The sequence below is a fragment of the Branchiostoma lanceolatum genome, chromosome 6 (genome assembly GCF_035083965.1).
Source record: "Branchiostoma lanceolatum isolate klBraLanc5 chromosome 6, klBraLanc5.hap2, whole genome shotgun sequence".
In the NCBI taxonomy this organism is placed as follows: domain Eukaryota; kingdom Metazoa; phylum Chordata; class Leptocardii; order Amphioxiformes; family Branchiostomatidae; genus Branchiostoma; species Branchiostoma lanceolatum.
In genome coordinates this window covers 9993877-10012049 of record NC_089727.1, presented here as the reverse complement: position 1 = coordinate 10012049, position 18173 = coordinate 9993877, and the positions used below count along the sequence as shown (strand labels likewise).

General features: G+C 41.4%; 3 protein-coding genes and 1 non-coding gene across 5 annotated transcripts; 1 reads left to right on the top strand and 3 right to left on the bottom strand.

The window, feature by feature from the left end:
• Positions 1-101: 101 nt before the first annotated feature.
• LOC136437485 (uronyl 2-sulfotransferase-like) lies at positions 102-4084 on the bottom strand. Of its 2 annotated transcripts, XM_066432104.1 has the most exons (8): positions 3944-4084; positions 2702-2801; positions 2159-2418; positions 1810-1889; positions 1402-1540; positions 1148-1251; positions 803-960; positions 102-310 (listed from the first exon to the last, which is right to left on the bottom strand). In XM_066432104.1, exons 2-8 carry the CDS (start codon positions 2793-2795, stop codon positions 150-152), a joined length of 996 nt encoding a protein of 331 aa, XP_066288201.1. In that variant the 5' UTR covers positions 2796-2801; positions 3944-4084; the 3' UTR covers positions 102-149. The 2 variants fall into 2 exon arrangements, with proteins under 2 accessions (XP_066288201.1, XP_066288202.1); XM_066432105.1 differs by lacking the exon at positions 3944-4084 and having other exon boundaries at positions 2702-3019.
• Positions 4085-4487: 403 nt separating this feature from the next.
• Trnae-uuc (transfer RNA glutamic acid (anticodon UUC)) lies at positions 4488-4559 on the bottom strand. Its single transcript has one exon. It is a non-coding gene; the product is annotated as a tRNA-Glu (tRNA).
• A 198-nt stretch (positions 4560-4757) lies between these two features.
• On the top strand, positions 4758-12443 carry LOC136436517 (N(4)-(Beta-N-acetylglucosaminyl)-L-asparaginase-like). Its single transcript, XM_066430537.1, has 10 exons — positions 4758-4912; positions 6122-6227; positions 6726-6773; positions 6987-7099; positions 7423-7535; positions 7964-8081; positions 8678-8750; positions 9031-9138; positions 10829-10962; positions 11229-12443. Exons 1-10 carry the CDS (start codon positions 4783-4785, stop codon positions 11327-11329), a joined length of 1044 nt encoding a protein of 347 aa, XP_066286634.1. The 5' UTR covers positions 4758-4782; the 3' UTR covers positions 11330-12443.
• A 17-nt stretch (positions 12444-12460) lies between these two features.
• On the bottom strand, positions 12461-18131 carry LOC136436518 (uncharacterized). Its single transcript, XM_066430538.1, has 4 exons — positions 17741-18131; positions 15668-15788; positions 15096-15235; positions 12461-13102 (listed from the first exon to the last, which is right to left on the bottom strand). Exons 2-4 carry the CDS (start codon positions 15751-15753, stop codon positions 12681-12683), a joined length of 648 nt encoding a protein of 215 aa, XP_066286635.1. The 5' UTR covers positions 15754-15788; positions 17741-18131; the 3' UTR covers positions 12461-12680.
• Positions 18132-18173: the final 42 nt, after the last annotated feature.

Genomic DNA, 18173 nt, shown 5'->3' with positions numbered 1-18173 from the left:
CTATTAAACTTCGACGTTTTACCTTTGATTGCAGTGAGCACGTTTATATATAAGATGTTCGGAAAGTATGAATATAAAGATCACACTAACAACAATTTTACAACTTACATTTATTGCATTTTGCACGTATTTCAGGTATCTTTCATTGGTCAGTCCTTTATTCCTAGCTGTGTTTTCTGCATGTGGAATCTCTCCTTGATAAAGTCGTACACTTGATAGTCCAGGTGCAATCTTTGTCTCATGATTTCTCGGCTCTCCTCAGAAGGGGGTATCTTTATTGCCGTCTTCTGATGTTCCATCTGCTTTGACTCTGCAAGATTCAAACACAAAGTATTGTGTCATGTTCAAAGTAAGTTATGCCAAAAACATACAGGGTACATACTGACACAACAAAAGAATACGTTTTCAAATATAAAATTTCGTCCCCATGAAGAGTCACTATTAAAGGAAGCAATTGATCTTCATAAAGAAAGTTTATTGCAAGTTTATGGTAGAAACATAGGAGACATACATGTGACAATGGACAGTGATTAGTATTATTGTAGCAAAAGAATACTCAAATACTAGTTTTCAAGCTAGTATTTGAGTAGAAAGAATCCAATATAAAAGACATTCCTCATGTAATATTGTGTCGGTGGTCTTTTCTAACAGATTTTCAACTGTTAATTGTTCTCAAACAAATACAGGATTTAACTCTATCAGTATTTGGCATAGACTCCAGTCACCGACTATAACAATTTCTTCTTGTATCTCTTTGGCACAACTACTCTCACAACTCTCTCTCACAATGACTACTACCTACCAGCTTCCCGCCATGTGTCCTGGGCTCCACGGAAGAACTGCGGCATGACCACCTCCAGGACCCTCAGGAAGCTGCTGAACTCCTCCAGTACCCCGACCACGGCGTAATGTCTCCTGATGTTCTCTTTGGCTCTTTCCACTGCCATCTGGGAAGGCTCCCTACAACAAAAAGTCTTTACCTTATCTAGGAAATCATCACCTATAAAACTATGGCGATCACATCGTTTAACTATCGCTACAACCTAATACAAAAGTATATCTACGCGTATACGTACACATAATAGCATTGCATAGGTAATATCTCAAACATAGGAAAACACATGCATATTTGCACACTCATACCTACATGCATATTGATTCTTGCCCACAAAAGAATTGTGTCATAATAAACGTTTTCGGTCCAAACTCATCGCATTCCCACAGGTTGTTTAGTACGCAGTCATCAAACGTCTAGAAAAGAAGAACAAAAGAGAATCAATTAACAACAGTATGATAAGCGATTGTGGAGAATGTTCGGAAAGGGTAGTTAACCGTCTTTATCAATGATTGATATCTCGATAATGATGTCAATGACATTTTAGACTTTATCATTTTAGAAACCTGTGCTCTCTCCTCCTCTGTTCGTTTCTCCTTTTGGTTGCCTTCGATTCGTCCAAACCGCATATAGTAGTAGCCAGAGATCCGCCGTTCTAAGGGGTCCCGGACCAAGTTAATATATGTTGGCTGCTGCTTACCGAACCTTAAAGAAAAGAAACACATAATTAAGGGCTTTAATCATATCAAAAAGAGAGGTTCAGCCGACAGCTTGCAAAGGGCTACGGTCCAGGGGAAAGAGACTTCGTTTAGCTTTCCAAAACATGCAAATAAGGTCATGCTTCTTGCACTTTACAAAGTTATGATAATGAAAACGCGACCTTCTTGATACCATTCTCTCCTGCGTAGCGCCACCCTGCAGTGTACTTAGTAGACCGCGAGGTGGCGCTGCGCAGGAGAATGCTTGATACTCACGTTTGAAAGTCCACGTAGTAGATGTGCTTTTCGTAGATCGATGGTCTCGGGAGTTTGTCGACCATTTGTACAAACTGACGCTGGAGTCACAAACATAATTCACAATAATCATAATGTGGAACAAACGGCAAGCAAAGATTCCTTAGTAATAATCAATCCCTGTCATGGAAAGTCTGCAAATTTCAGCCAAATGTCAGTCAATATATAGAATAGGGGGAAACTGATTTGTTGATCATTACATCAATGGCTGGTTTCTAATACTATAGGATTAGACTGGATATGCCCTACCTGACTTTAACAAAACCACATATCCCACCCTACATGTAAACAAAAATGCCAGTTAACTCACCAACAGCTCTGTAGGAAGTGCCTTCATTCCGTACTCCTTGTCTTCAAAGAATTGAAACCGATTTCTGTTCTTTAGTTCCCTGATAAGCACTTTCATGGTGTTACTCCCACATTTAGGTAACCTGTTGTATAGGACGTTTGTGACGTCATGGTAGCTATGGTTACGACGCGCCCAGATGTCCAGTCCCTGTTGACGTCTTATCTGGGCCTCACTGTGTCTCCATTTTCTCTGTGGCTCCGGGATTCCTTCGCTCGCAGCTTCTGTTAGAAAAGGGGGTGAACAGTTTGTGCTACTATATATGATATATTTTAAAAACGACACAGTAATAAGGTAGCCTGGGTGCCAACCGTTTACTGCCGGGGCTCCTACACTCGCTTCCCCATTTTTCCAGGTAAGCGAGTGTAGGAGCCCCGGCAGTAATCGGATGGCACCCAACATCCATGCTAAGCAATAAGCGGGGTATCTAGTACTTCGAGAAATCAGAATGGCACTCTTGATCTAAATTACCACACACACAAGCACACAAGCACACATGATCCGTACCTCTGTAATAGTTGTAGTACACTCCTGTGGTCCACATTCCAGCGAAGAAGCTGATCACTAACAGCGGAACACTCACTGTTGCTGCAGACTTCATGTTTTCCTAGTGAGGAAGGAAAACGTGTCTGTTGCTACTTTTTCTGTATGCAGATCTTTGAATGTCTCAGTTCCACTAGTTCTGCCCCTATCATGAGAAGCGAAATTTACCCGAAAGACTTTAAAACAAGCGACTCGAAACAAAGTCGTACAAAAGCAAGTCGGAGCTCACAAACCCTCTCGTGCATATAGTGTCAGTGATCCGATAGCTGTCGTCGGACAAAGGATGACCTGCTTTTTGGAACCGTGTTAGTAAAAAATTTAATCGATCCAAAATGTATGATCCGTCTCCAGTGGTAGAACAGTGCTGTGGCCAGCTCCGTTTAAATATGGCATGAAAAAGATATTCCTTTACACACGCCCTCAAAATTCTGACTTGGAATCGTTGCTATACTGCTGCATACAACAGAGCTGGGAACCTTACCTGTAAGTGTTACGCTTATTGCGTCTGGGCAAACACACGTAGCCTATGTCACTTCAGACTCTCTAGTCAAACATAACGGAGAACCGTTGAAACACCAATTATTCGCTTCGTATGTATATGTGGTGTTGACAGTTAATATATTGATCACCGTAATGTCTGTAGAACCGCAGAGCAGAAAAAATACAAAAGAGTACAAACCTTCATCGGAACAGAAGTGCCCTGTGCATATGGTTCAGGTATTCTTGCGGTCTTCTATCGTTACAGCCGGGTGACTCACAACACTACGATACACCATTCCCATACAGGACGGGCACACAGGGCCCTCTGCAGACTGGGCTCTAGTAATTGGGCCGAAAACTTGTAACTGTTTTTTTTCACAGTCACCTGATGAATGACACCATCATAACGTCAACGAACAATGCCGAATATTAGAGGACTTGGCTCGGTGGTTAGGTGACCCTAATCACAAACCAGAAGTATGTCCTCGGTTTCTTTCAGTATGCCGTTTTAATAACTTATGCGTCTTTCGGTTTATATCAGATTATGATTAGAATAGGCGTTCAAGCAAAAACAAAATAAGACGAACATTAAAAATTAACGAGTGTGGGCTGTCTATCTGCGTTATTTGATGGGGATGGCAACCCTAAGTTATCATCGCGGTATATGCCGATAATGGCTAATGGAACAGATGAGATAAGCCTTTCCCGACCCTACTGACCCCTTACCTGTGAAACTTAGACTCGGATCCCATACACTTCAGGTACACTCCATAGAATGTTTTACAAGAGCCAAACAGGCCCGCTTCTTAGTGACAGCCCCGGCGGACAGTACCGTTTTCTATTGTCTGGCTTTCAGGGCCGCACCGTATCGACATGGCTGCCCCTGATCAAGTTTGCTTTTCATTAGCAAAAAAATCTCCCCCTTTTTGTTAAGTAACTCAAACGGATGAAGTCTAGCTAACGAACTAAAAAAAAGTGCTCGGGTCGGGTTAAGAAACTGACGGATTAATGTATTTCATTAAAAACATAATATGAACAAGTTTATATTGTATTGATAACGTTATTATTACATCATCATCATCATCATCGGTCGACCCCCGGGGGGGACGGGGCAAGTATTACAACGATGGTGTCCGCATCAATAGAAAGATGAAATATGATTGAATTGTGGTTAAAAAAAGATAATTTGTGCTAAAATTTCAACAGTGAAGTCAGTGAGTTATAGTAAAAGGGACAAAAGCGGCAGATGGTAGAAAGAAAAAATATGAGTTTCCCATGCCGGGAATCGAACCCGGGCCGTGTGGGTGAAAGCCACAAATCCTAACCACTAGACCACATGGGAGGACATGATGAGAGTGTCGGTAAATTGGGTATTGTAGGTGAATAAAACTATTTGCACGGTTGCCACGTTTTTATTTTTATGTGATAACTAGAATATATTGGTACATTATTGATATCTGACCTAAATTATATGGAATTTGCTCTTTAATAAATCACCAAAGTCCGTGAAATTGTGTTCTCGTACAGTGCAATTCTAGATCACGTGATTCGTCATATGATTCAAAATGGCGGCGCGAAAGTGCATTTTGTTGCTCGTGACATGTCTTACTGCTTGTATCGGACAAAGTCGGGGCCAGAAAACCTTCGTCCCGCTGGTCATCAACACCTGGGGTTTCACGAACGCCACAGAGAAAGGTATGGTGTCAATGTACAGTGTGAAAGCCTAGAGGAGAAACGTTGAAGGTCAATGGGGGAGGGGGGCTGTCTCATAAGTTTTTAGCTATACCAAGCTGACAAGTGACATTTTCTGTCTGATGTGATTTTCCTTTGCTTTTCACTTGTACTTGATTTCTCTCTGTAAAATATGTATGTTTTTTTTTATGTAAGGGGTAGCGTCAAAATAAGTCTTGCACTTGAGTGCGCCCCCTTTTGTCACTCTGTATCTCTGTTTAAATGTTTGAATAAAAAAATATAAAAAAAATAAAAAGTGTATCTAATCAGAAAGTGCAGTGTTGTACGTCATACAAGTGATATTTCACCGGTATCGTATGCATGTCCGATCGATATCCTTTAGGGAGAGGAGGCTCAGGCGCATATGAATTTCTTTGTGTCTACGTAGACGTCAGGTATACGTGACTGGTTTGGGACCTTGGGAGCATGACGCAAGAAATTTACGGGGTGAAGTTGAATTTGTACAGAAAGTGATATTGACAGGAGCAAAGGATCAGCAAGCAGTTTAGGTCCTGCTGTTAGATAAGGTTTTCATGGCCATGTGAAATCAATGTCCTTGTCACATGCAAATTCATTACTCAATTATGGTTTGACTTGATTTATGATTTTTTTAAAGATCTCTATTTAATAGTGACAGTACATACTTCACTAATCTTCCTGGAGTCGTGATTATTACAAAGTTCACTTAAAACACTTTACACTACTAAACCTATTAACACACACATGTACGCTTACAATAACACTAGAGCACTTGCAACAACATTGATGAAAAATTCAGAAAATAATGATAATCATAATGGAGCTGAGAGGACCATCAGAGTAAAATGATATATAACTTAACCGTTACATATATTATGATGTTATATAACAGGGGTTCATCTAAATCAGGAAAGAGGAGCGCTGCGCCCTCTTGTGTCAGCCCAGTGCCCCCTTGTTGAATTCAGATTTTAGCTTGATATCCAGCATACAACCTTCACTAAACAATTGATTATTCCATAAATACATAGAATTCGCTCCCTTGCCTGTGTGTGCTCCCTCTTATTCGATTTTTCCAGAAAAATCCCTGATATATATATATATATACGTATATGAATGATTCATTATAAAATGAGCCAAAAACTGTTGGAATTTTACAGTGTTTTGAAGCCTCTTGTTGTTTTGTGTGTTACACAGCCTGGACTGCCCTAAGGAATGGTGGATCAGTACTGGATGCAGTGGAGAAAGGCTGTACTGAGTGTGAGGCACAACAGTGTGACTTCACGGTCGGGTATGGAGGCAGGTACTGACACAGGCTTTTACATTAACTTTTATCCTCCTATGAGTTTGACAGTAATAATCGGATGACTTGATTTAGTCTGTATATGCAAACTCCCACTGTCCAGGACTTTAATGGCCCCTCTACCCTAATAGGGGCAATTGGCAGCCCCTATATTAAATTAAATGCGATTCAATCAAGCTAGACTTGATTTTGCAATAGAAGGGGATAGGGTGTTTTCATAAGATTTATGTTCTCAGTTGAAACAATAATACATCAGAAAGACATATTCCTGTTGTCATGAATTTGCAGTGGAGGAGTCACAGCGAAAACCAAACCAATGCAAACATCTAAAGATTTAAAGATGTTCTATCTGTCCCCGGTTGACATTTGTCCAAATTTAATGTGATGGTAGAAAGGAAGGCGGCCTATTTGTTATGATATAAATTCAGAGAACTATTTGACATAAATTTGTATCCTCTTATTTCAGTCAACTAAATTTGACTCCTTCTTACCCCCTAGTCCTGATGAACACGGGGAGACAACATTAGATGCTCTGATCATGGATGGGTGAGTAAGACGATAGCAATCAAATTTGTTTACCACAGATTCATGTCTTTATTGTTCATTCTAATACCAATGCTAGCTGGCAAGAATTTGAAGAAATTTTCTTTGGGCAAAATGAGTGATTTCTCAAGCACAAAGGTAGTGGCACTTGTACAAGAGAAGTTGTTTGATGCTACATATTCCAAAAACTATTTTCAAAATAACATCCTAACTCAGGACAACCCTTGATGTTGGAGCGGTCGCTGATCTACGGAGAGTGAAGAATGCCATCTCTGTCGCCCGCAACGTCATGGAACATACCACCCACACCATGCTCGTGGGGGAGCAAGGTACTAGTACTAGTAGCAATTCCAACCATGCATTTTGTCTTCCTGTCTCCAATTTATATTTTGATTGACTGACTGACATACTAGTGTTGGTAATTTTCATTGTTACTTTCTTTTAGCCTGGTTACATCGTAGACCAGACATTAGCTGTTCAATTAATTGTGTACTATTAACATTCACTAAGTAGACTATACTGTTCAATACAGCATGTGAAATAGCTAGAAATGAAGTGTGTCTCTAGATTGCTGTCACTGTGTCAGTATATGCCTTGGAACACTACCACTATATCAGGAAGACACGTTAACTTTTCCATCACTCTATTCTAGCTTCAGCATTTGCAGTTGAGATGGGCTTCACAGAGACAGACCTGCACACACACAGGTCCATTGAACAGTGGATAGCTTGGAACAACAAGAAATGTCAACCTAATTACAGAAAGGTACAGATTTCCAACAACAATTTCTGGCTCAAAGTTTGACTTTCACCAAGGCATTTGCTTTGTAACATTTCACTGCCATTTAATGAAATATCCTGAATATACATGTATATTGATAGATAAGGATAAAATAATCTGTCACAAAGTCCTATTTACATAAACAAGTAAGCAGTGTGCAAAGGGCTTTATTTATACGAGCAAGGTGGTTTCCTCCTTGATACGAGCAAATGTGGTATCCTGTGAACAAAGAGACTTGTTTGTTAACATGGCAACTGGTAAGGGTATCAATTTTCAGGCTGCTTGTAGTCACTTTTCTTTGAGCTGTAAAGTTTTGAATGAATGTCTGAGAAGGTGTAATAATCTCAGTACTACCGGTAGTACTTGTTTCTCTCAGTCTGTAAGATATTCCTGACCATGTCCTTATTCTTCAGAATGTGTCTCCAGACCCCAGTAAGTCGTGTGGCCCCTACAAGCCTCTCAACCCTGCTGACTGGAAGGAAAGTCCACGCTACAGCCCTCACTCTGATGAATATGACCATGACACTATCGGTAGGATTTCATGCTTTTGCTAGTTTTAGCCTCTTCTCTTACTCCAGTTTTGATATAGCACAGGAAAATGTTGGTCTATACATCTACTTACAATTGTAATGCAGCATGCTTAAGTCAACACAAAACAGTTAATGATTTTTTTCCTATCACAAATTCAGGAAAATCAAAGAAAAATTATGAGACATTCATAACAGAACTCTGTGAGTGACCCAATGCACAAATTATACAAGGGAAAATATATCAGATGCATCAGCACAAAAATAACTGAATTTCTAAAAGTCTTCAATCCCGCCTCACAGTTAAGAGTCCTTGAGGCCTCACACTTCAGTCTAATTCTTAAGTCATTAGAGCCTGTGGGAAAGTCTGTAATTCAATTATTGGCAGCTCACATACCATACCATACCAGGTTATGAGGAGATATGAGGGACTGAATGGGCTTTTTGAGAGGGTTGGGTTCTGTTCATAAAGATTGTACAATACTAGTAGAGAATGTTATGAAATATTTGAGTACTCCATCTTAGACTTCTCGAACTTTTTCGCATGGCGAGAAGAAATGTTGAGTGCCTGATGAACACTATGCCATGTTTACCCTGTAGGGATGATAGTGATTGGTGCCAATACAACAGCAGGAGGATCCTCTACTAATGGAGCCCTTCACAAAGTACCAGGGTAAATAAGGTTTCTCATAGTCCTCCTTTGACACTTTTATGTAGACATTATGCAAATTTTTACCTTTCTCAAACTTAGACATTAAACATTGTGAAGTTAGGAGCTCTACACAAAAAAGTTTTACCTGCCTCTGGTAGTTTCAATTATAAACTGTTTGAACTATTGAAGCCATGAAGTAAACTGCATATCTGAGTTTCTTTCCTTGTCTGCTTGGCAAGTTCCAGATTGTAATTTAGATTGAACATGGTGTAACAAAACACTTTGTTGTTGTTCCATACAGTCGAGTGGGGGACGCTCCCATTGCAGGAGCAGGGGTGTACGTTGACAGTGAAGTGGGAGGGGCAGCGGGGACGGGTGACGGTGACATCACCATGAGATTCCTACCCAGGTATACTACATTTACATCTGCCATAGATGGAGTATAATTCAAATGCGCCACCTTTCAGGTTTTGGAAGTATTGCATGCATTTGTTGTAATACAGTCAAACCTGCCTAGGCGACCACCTTTTCAACGCGACCACCTGGCCATGGCGACCGCTTTTTCTCGGTCCCGAAAATTTTCCCCATAGGCACAAGCATTAAGCGGCCTGCCCAAGGCGACCACCCGTCCAACGCGACCGCGACCGCCACGAATTGGGACCGCACAGAACACAATCCCTGCCGATGGCGACCACGTTTTTCCGGCGTGTGGTCACGGACATCGAATTTTACTGTCGGATTTCGCGGAAATGTTTTTAAAACCTTGATGGACAAAAATATATCAAAAGCATTGATTCCACTGTATGTTTTAATAAAACGTTACCACTATAAACATTGTAAATACAAAGGATTGTGAGATATCGATGCTGTTGTGCCCATCGTAATCTTATAGTTTACCGCAAGCTCGGTTCGGTTTGAACTCAATTTTCAAAACGATCACGTAGTGCATGGCGTCAAAAAGTCAGATTTCACAGAAATTACTATCTATTTCTTGTAATTTCAACAAAAATGTGTCTCTGTCTTACTAAATTCCGCTGGAAAATGACTCCGCGGTGGAGGGCAAAACGTTGGCCGAGACATGTTGTTTCTTGGTCCGCGACGCCATCTTTGTTTCAGCGCGGCATAACGCTGACTTTTCAAAAACACGGCGCTTCTGTGTATGAATATTTAGAATACTCTCATTATTGATGAAAATTAATATTCTTATATTCTTGCTATTTCCATGACTCTCACAAACCTTTATTGGGCACTGCTTGCTTGTAATCGCCGACGCTGTGCGTTCTGCTCCACTGTTACCTTTTGATTCGGTCGCGTGCTCGGCGGCGGTATCACAACTTTCCGTTTTCATCCTTCCGTTGTCAGATCGAAAACTTTTTGCCGCTTTAATCCAGCGGTCGGCGCCCAAAAGAAGGCTGGGGTCAGCAGGTATTTTCTAGGGATTTGTCTCAGGCCTTAAAACCTAGATTTTATATGAGTGTGTGTGTGTGTGTACTCTTAATTTAACGTAACGTGTGAATGCGGGAGGGCGCTGCAAGGTCATCGAGGCAGACATTGCTTTTAGGCAAAACTATGACGAACATTTGTTCACGATGTTACGGTATACAAATATTACAACGATAACGGAAAATGAAAATTCTGTAGGATCTTTCTGTCAATGAGAATTGACCCTGGTGGGGGTCATGCTGTCTAAAATCACATAATTTTCCATCCATCTATGTGGTACACGGTATTTGAACACCACGAGCTGGAAACATGTTATGGTTGGAATCCTCTTCATGGCGACCACCTGTCCATCGCGACCGTTTTTGCTCGGTTCCCCGGGTGGTCGCCTTGGGCAGGTTTGACTGTACATAGAAAATGGATTAAAAAAAAAATTCCTATCACCATACAAGCCCTAGAAATAAATGCACCACAAGCTAGATTTGTAAGATGAATGCTGTGTGCTCTGTTAAACCACGGATGAATTTGCTTGTGAAAATTTTTGTACCAGTTTATAAATAAATGACAGTAGTTTTGGACTCAATCTCCAATCACAGAATGTGTGCCATGGTAATGTATTGATTACCTTTTTTTTAATAAAGCTGTTTACCTTTCCACAGTTACCAAGCAGTTGAGTACATGCGGGGCGGGATGGCCCCTGAAAAGGCTTGCCAGCTGGCCCTGAGCAGAATAGGCAAGAAGTACCCAGACTACCACGGTGCTCTGGTGTGTGCCAACATCAAGGGAGAGTATGGTAGGTCCCTCACTACTATATTTCCTTCTTTTCCTAAAACCTGATTTCTGACCTGGGTTTTCACCTAGACAACTGTGGCTTCAAAATTATGTTTTTCCTGCTGTTCATTCAAGTGTTGTCTCAAGGTTTTGTTTTTCCCAACAATCTGACTAGCTGTGATCTCAAGTCAAACTATCATTTAACTATCTCTCAACCCATTGTTTTGTCATTCTACATATGCTCTACATACATCTACTAAAACCTGACTCTGTGTTCCCCACCTACAGGCGCTGCCTGCCACTGGCCAGGGCTGGACAAGTTCCCCTACTCCATCCGGAACCCCACGGTCAAGTCCACCACTGTGGAACAAGTCGACTGCCAACAGTAGTTAGCACCTGCACAGTGGCAGTGGTGTGAACGGGTAACAATGGAATATATCTTGGAGAAGTGCTTACGATGCATACCCTGGAGCTGTTTTGCATGGTTGTGGAAATTTTGTTAAGGATTGGTAGAAAAATTGGTTTCAGGTTACTACTCCAGTGAAACATAGTTTAGAAATGTCCTATTTGAAGGTTTCAAACATAAGTAATTAAGTTATAGGTAGGGCTGCGCGCCCATTTGACAGTCTTCAAATACTCTGAGCAGCTCTACAGTATGACTGGCAATAAAAGTAGACTCATTCTTGTGCTAAGATATGTGGACAGAACATGTTTCACAGATGTTCAATGGTAAGGTTAACTAGTTTGAAACTGGAGCTGTTTAGGTAATATTCATCAATCTAAAGGTAGCTTGGTATGATTCTTAGGTTACAAGTACATGGATAACTATGATAGTGCAATAAATAGAAAAGATGTGTATTCTTTCCAGGCAGCTTATTTTATTCAGTGATGTCCTCAATGAATATCATTGCAGCTGTAAAAGCAATAAAACATTAGTGAATATAATAGATGAATGCAATATACATTTAGTGGCCGCTGTAGGTCAGTGCAAATTTACAACTCTACTTGCAGCATTCAGGTTGTTTTAGCACTCCATTGTTTGATTTGTATGCTGTGGCATATATATGTAAATTGAATTATAGTGAAGTTCTGTGGGCCTACAAGACTGAGTATGTTTTGAAGGCAAATCAATGTTTAATTTAGTCAAATCTATTTTATGCCTGTTTCCAATTTTAAGTATACAAATTGTTGATCAACATTTTTATGAGAGACATTGAATGGAAATGTCCATAAATAGTAAATATTAGGTATGAAAGAATGATGTATGTGTACGTATAACAGATATGGAGCTTTGAATGGGTCCTAAGAGAGCTATACGCGATTGTATAATTTATGATGAAGAGGTTATATCCATATTTAAGGGTGTGCTGCTATATCCATATTCTATGTGCCATTTAGATGCAGTGCACATATTCACCCTTCGGAGCTGATTTAGGAAGTACAGTAGCATCTAAGTTCCTTACTAGAATTTGAGACAAAGTGAATAAAGTCTGAACATGATAACTGTCTCCTGTGCAATGATCTCTGGTAAAGCATGATGATTTCTTTCAATTTGCATTCACTTTATTGGAGCGGGCGTTCATCTATTCCGCCCTAAACTATCTAATTATGCTTATGTCAGTACAATAAAGTTTGAGCCCTTAAACGGATTCATGTTCAAAATATCTTTTCCGAAATTTCTGTTCATAGTAGCTCTAGCTCTCGTCCCCGTTCCTCTTGCCCTTCAGTCTCGTTCCCTACCTACGCTCCTCGCGACTTTCTTTCCATTTCCATGGCGGCTTCTGCGAAATCGTCCTGAAAGAACATGACTTGGTTGGCCTGAAGAACCTTGCAGATCAGCTTGGGCGTCGTGGCAAACTTCACGTCCCTTACCGCCATCCCAAAGGATCTTTTCGTAGCAGATGCAACAATTTCCTCTTTGCTCCTCCCTTCAGAGGAAGGTATGTCTCTATCCTCTTCCAGTGCCTTTGTTTGCAAAGTGTCATCCGTAGATGGCGTTTTCTGGTCAGTCTCGGGCGATTTTTCAGGGGCTTTCGTTGAAGGCGGTAGCAGACGGGAGCCGTGGGAAGTTGGTTCGTCTGCGTAAGAGAAGTGAGCTAACGTCACTCCGTAGTGCCATGGCTTGGTGTTCCACTCGATGAGCGCAGTCTCTTCGTTGATAGCTGTATCGGTGAGAGGAAATGATAGTGAACGGACACGGACCATAAATCAGCTTTCGTTACATGTTTTGTGCCATATATATGTAGATGGCATATGTTGATAGAGTTATTAGGACTTAAATTATGTAATTTGTATATCGTGATATTTTATCTGACCCTTCGCTCATGACCTCAATGAAAAGAAGTGCTTGCATGGGGTCCCCCGAAAGTGCGAAATGGAACGAAATGGAACGAAATGGAACGAAATGGAACGAAATGGAACGAAATGGAACGAAATGGAACGAAATGGGACGAAATGGAACGAAATGGAACGAAATGGAACGAAATGGAACGAACTAAAACATGTGTTACATTATGAAATGTAATACCAGTAGATAGCGAAATATAAGGAACGTTGTAACATTCACAGTAGACGGGAACAGGAAGCAAATACATAATATAACGTGTTTTATTTCTTGAATCTGTTTGATGATATTAGATACAACGTTTTTGCCGCGTTTGTGTGGCTAGATTCTTCCCTGAAAATGGGAGCGCCGCGTGCAAAGAGATCCACCGCTCTTCCTTTGTGTTTACCAACGATCTGCAAATGAACTGCTGAAAATAGCAGGGAAAACAAGTAAACGGAACTGAGTATCAAAGTAAGGACTAGATTATACAGAAGTTGGTGGTAACATAGCATCTCATAATTCAACAAGAGGACATGAGGCAAGCGTAATTTTTTTATTTATAAAGTGTGTTTGCGTGTTGCAAATGGAGCCCCGCATGCAAATGACCGCCAATGTTGCCAGCGCATCGGAACTGTGTACGTGGGTGTGCTACCGACAGGTTGAATCAAACTCCGACTTCCAAGTTTTATTAACATACGGTTTTAGTCCATAACTAGTACGTATCATATGCATATCTCCGCAACAACGATTTTTATACAACCAATTGTTCGGCTGGTCGGCTGTCGGAGAATGGACCCCTCCGCTAATGATATGCAAATGCAGCTCTGCGCTGCGTCACCAATGTAAAATTTCACACTCCATTCAACCACGGACGTGGACTGAGAACTACCTCTGGAGACATCTCTTACTTGCTTACTTGTTCACGACAAAACAAAGGGAGGGTGTGAACGAGCAGGATGTGTATTTCACAGTTCACACAACACGCAAACACGCTGTATGAATAATGAAATTACGCTTGCCTCATGCCCTCTTGGTGAATTACGAGATGCAATGTTACCACCAACTTATGTATAATCTAGTCCTTACTTCGATACTCAGTTCCATTTGCTGGTTTTCGCTGCTATTTGCAGCAGTTCATTTGCAGATAGTTGGCAAAATCAAGGAAGAGCGGCCGAGCGCTTTGCACGCGGCTCTCCCATTTTCAGGGAAGAATCTAGCCACACAAACGCGGCAAAAACGTTGTATTTAATATTACCAAACAGATTCAAGAAATAAAACACGTTATATTATGTATTTGCTTCCTGTTCCCGTCTACTGTGAATGTTACAACGTTCCTTATATTTCGCTATCTACTGGTATTACATTTCATAATGTTACATATGTTTTAGTTCGTTCCATTTCGTTCCATTTCGTTCCATTTCGTTCCATTTCGTTCCATTTCGTTCCATTTCGTTCCATTTCGTTCCATTTCGTTCCATTTCGTTCCATTTCGTTCCATTTCGCACTTTCGGGGGACCGCTTGCATGCCAATTTGATCGTCTCGTGGGTTCAAACAAACCAACCAAAGGTATTATAGAGAATCGTTAGAACTGACGTAAAGGAAGCTTTCAGCGTGTTCATTGAAAAGGGGAAACAAAATAAATTCAGGCCTAACAACACTCTTAGGGATAGGACAGCATGCAAAGAGGTTCTGTAGTCCTATGTTTGAAACTACAGACCTTAGTAATATGTAAAATTGCATCGCCAGCATCAATTTTCCACGTTGAAAAGACAAGACTGACAGTAACACATAACGTTATCGTATTGACCATAATATTGACAATACTGACTGTCCTGAGAAGGTAGCATGTTGTGAACCTCCGTCTCCACACTGTGCAGGTTCTTCCTGTTGAAATACTCCAGAGTAGCGATGTGGGAGGGCAGCGTCTCGCTAGGCTTCAGGGTCAAGTCAAGCGGCTTGGTAGGCTGGCTGAGGATGGAGAGGGAAAAAGATAACATTGAAGACATTGAAGTTACTCTCGTTTGCTTTGGTGAAAAAAGGTGGGAATACCATCAAGCAAATGCTTAATGTTTACATTGATTATGCCTCAAATTACTGTATCCACCACAAAGGTTCGTTTTGTCGTTTCATACATTCATTCATTCATTTAATAAATTACCATGTGTATCTACATTCTACACATTACATATCTTACAATTAATATCTAAAGGCACTGTTTGTGCGGGCGATACAAGTTGGGACTGACGTCACTCGTTGTAATTTTTGGGGGAAAGATGCAATATCACACATGAGTGTCCCCAAGTGGTGCTTATTGTCATATTCATGAAATTCGACCAATGCATATGCATTGTTTTGTTAATATGATCACGGTGTAAGAAGAAGAAGCTAGATATACCGTACCTCCTGTACCGCTTGAGCTGAGGGGCCAGTCCGCCCAGATGGTTGCTGGACACCCTCATTTTGTTCTCGTTGACCTCCAGAAACATGGCTGTGCCCTTCAGATGACACTTTTACACCGCCCCTGTAGAGTGAAACAAATAAGGTCGTCTTAACGAATGTGACATCTTGGTCTTGATCTTGACACTGACAAAAATTCCCTGATCAAAGGCACCATGGATCTTTCGGAGAAGTCCCATTGCACATGCCCATTGCACATGCACTGGTTGTTGCATAAATGCTTCTACAATGTATCTTCCACCCAATATACTAAGGAAATCTTTTATGTCCGCCATTTATGTGCTGATAAAGAGCCAAAGTTTAACACTAACGCATTTGTATCGTCAATACATATAGAGTTATCACGTCCAAATGTTCGTGCTTAAAAGGTGAAGATAAATATATACATACTATTGTGCCAGCAGCTTTAATATAGACGTGTCAGCTAGTACCAGATCACTAACAAAGAACGATGTGTGCTTTACAGAAAACAATGTTTGCTTTAACTAAATCCAACTCTTTATCAGGCTGGCATCTACTCTATACCCGGTGCCCCCAGTGTACACTGGTACCGAGGCGGTGTTTTATGGTACAATGATAATCAAAGACTGCTAATAAATCACGGCAAACTGTTTTCTTATACGAGCTTTGCATTCAGTAAGCTGAAATTGAGCTTAGGTCTAATTGTTGATACAGTCCTCCACTTTCAAACGAATTTAATCAATGTCCCTTCTACAGAGGATATTTAGTAAGAAGATAATTATTTGCACCCATAGATGAATAGAATTTAAGCATTTGTGACTTAGAAACTGACGCTAGCTATAATTCCTCAACATATTCCTTGAGACGATTTACCAGTATAAACTAGACTGAGAAATTTCCCATGCGGCAGAATTTGACGAGTCACGCAAATTCCGTCGTGGCAAATGACAGGGCTTTTCTTCATGTGGCAGGTTGCCCTGCATTCAGTGGCGACTAGCGTGTCCAGGCCCCATGTTTTACCTGTCCACGGCCGGCGGCACGCGATAGGCCCGTTACCTGGTTACCGGCGAGGGTATAGAGTGTCGTCTGCAATACAGGTCGGCCATATATAGTACACAGCACACACAACCATTTCTCAGTGAATCAAAATTCTGCACAGCTTTTGGTCATACTTCAAACCCGCTAACTGTAGAATAATCTCTGAATTTCCGCACAAGAATCGTGAGGCCCGTTAACTTTATAGAAATGCCGGAAACGTAGTTAACGAGATGGGAAATTTATCTACGACTTGACGAAGGATCAAGTGAGAGCGTACGCCGGGGGAAATTGCGTGCAATTACGCTTGGAAAAAATCGAAAAGGGATGTTGCCCCCAAAGTCTATCACCTCCGACTTTACCCTTCTTCGGTTGTGAGATCAATGTGTTCTGGACAGGTGGTCATTACTTGCTGTGTCCAATGGGGGTTGTAATCAGGCGAAAATACCGCATGCAGAACCACGCTTTAGGGCGAACCATTTAGAGTTGCATTGGATCTTGACAGACTCGGCCTTTAGAACATCGATAATTGCTATGCGGGAGGAGTTATAAGAACGATCTCTTTGCACCATCTACAGTCCATCATATAAAGTACCCCTATATCTGCCTAGCATTCCAACGAGACGCGCCCCGGTAGTTAAGACACGGTAAGACACAACAAGCTGCATGTCCTTGGAACCTGCTGCTTAGTCGTACCAAGAAGTCCATAATTTCCATGGTCGAACTGACTAAACTTTGCTGTTTGTTATAACCATATATCTAAATATAAACAACGCCTCTGATTAACATGAAAGTTACGTCCCTGGTAGACATAACTGTCCCAAACAAGATAACGGGTCCCCCGAGTACTATATCGTTATTATCTAATATTAAGCATGCCGCAACGAAAGTCCCCATGGTCCAACCTTTTAGAATACGTATCTAGAAACGTCTTTTCAGTTTTCTTGTATTCAGGTCGTAGACAATGTAATGACAGGAAGGCATATTCCCGTGCATTCATTCATTGATACCTAAACATACCTGGAAACACCAAGCTTGGAGACGGCCGCCCTCACGGCACGTGCTATAGGTCCTGGTCTTGTCCTTCAGTTGTGGGTACACGTTCTCGCCAACGGAGCGGTCCTGCTCATAAATATAACTCCTTGGCGATGTTTCCCGGTGGCTCAGAGGGGGTGCCCTGCCGACTCACCTGGTTCATTGATAGTTACGGACCCGGCACGCATATTGTTTTCCTTCCCCTTTTGTGTAGGGTCTCCGCGTCACTTTGTTAGCCGATCTATTTGAATGCGGTGTTGTTTTGGTAGGTAATCCTAGCTACCCCAGACAGGTGGGTTGGCCTTTGTTGCTCAAGCCACCGAAACACGCCTTAGAAACCAGCGCAGCTCCGGCTAGATAATTTAACTGCCCCCAGCGTGGAGGGTTAAGTATGCAGCGATAAAAGATAAAACTCAGG

Bases quoted from the DNA above. Each gene is read 5' to 3' on its own strand.
- LOC136437485 (XM_066432104.1), bottom strand. From the start codon at position 2,795: ATGAAGTCTGCAGCAACAGTGAGTGTTCCGCTGTTAGTGATCAGCTTC. The intron at 1,890-2,158 runs GTGAGTTAACTG...TTGTGACTCCAG, and splicing joins CACTTCCTACAGAGCTGTTG to CGTCAGTTTGTACAAATGGT. The intron at 1,252-1,401 runs GTTTCTAAAATG...CTTCTTTTCTAG, and splicing joins CAGAGGAGGAGAGAGCACAG to ACGTTTGATGACTGCGTACT.
- LOC136436517 (XM_066430537.1), top strand. From the start codon at position 4,783: ATGGCGGCGCGAAAGTGCATTTTGTTGCTCGTGACATGTCTTACTGCT. The intron at 7,100-7,422 runs GTACTAGTACTA...ACTCTATTCTAG, and splicing joins CATGCTCGTGGGGGAGCAAG to CTTCAGCATTTGCAGTTGAG. The intron at 7,536-7,963 runs GTACAGATTTCC...CTTATTCTTCAG, and splicing joins GTCAACCTAATTACAGAAAG to AATGTGTCTCCAGACCCCAG.
- LOC136436518 (XM_066430538.1), bottom strand. From the start codon at position 15,753: ATGTTTCTGGAGGTCAACGAGAACAAAATGAGGGTGTCCAGCAACCAT. The intron at 15,236-15,667 runs GTACGGTATATC...CTCCATCCTCAG, and splicing joins CAGCTCAAGCGGTACAGGAG to CCAGCCTACCAAGCCGCTTG. The intron at 13,103-15,095 runs GTCAGTATTGTC...TCACCGATACAG, and splicing joins CATGCTACCTTCTCAGGACA to CTATCAACGAAGAGACTGCG.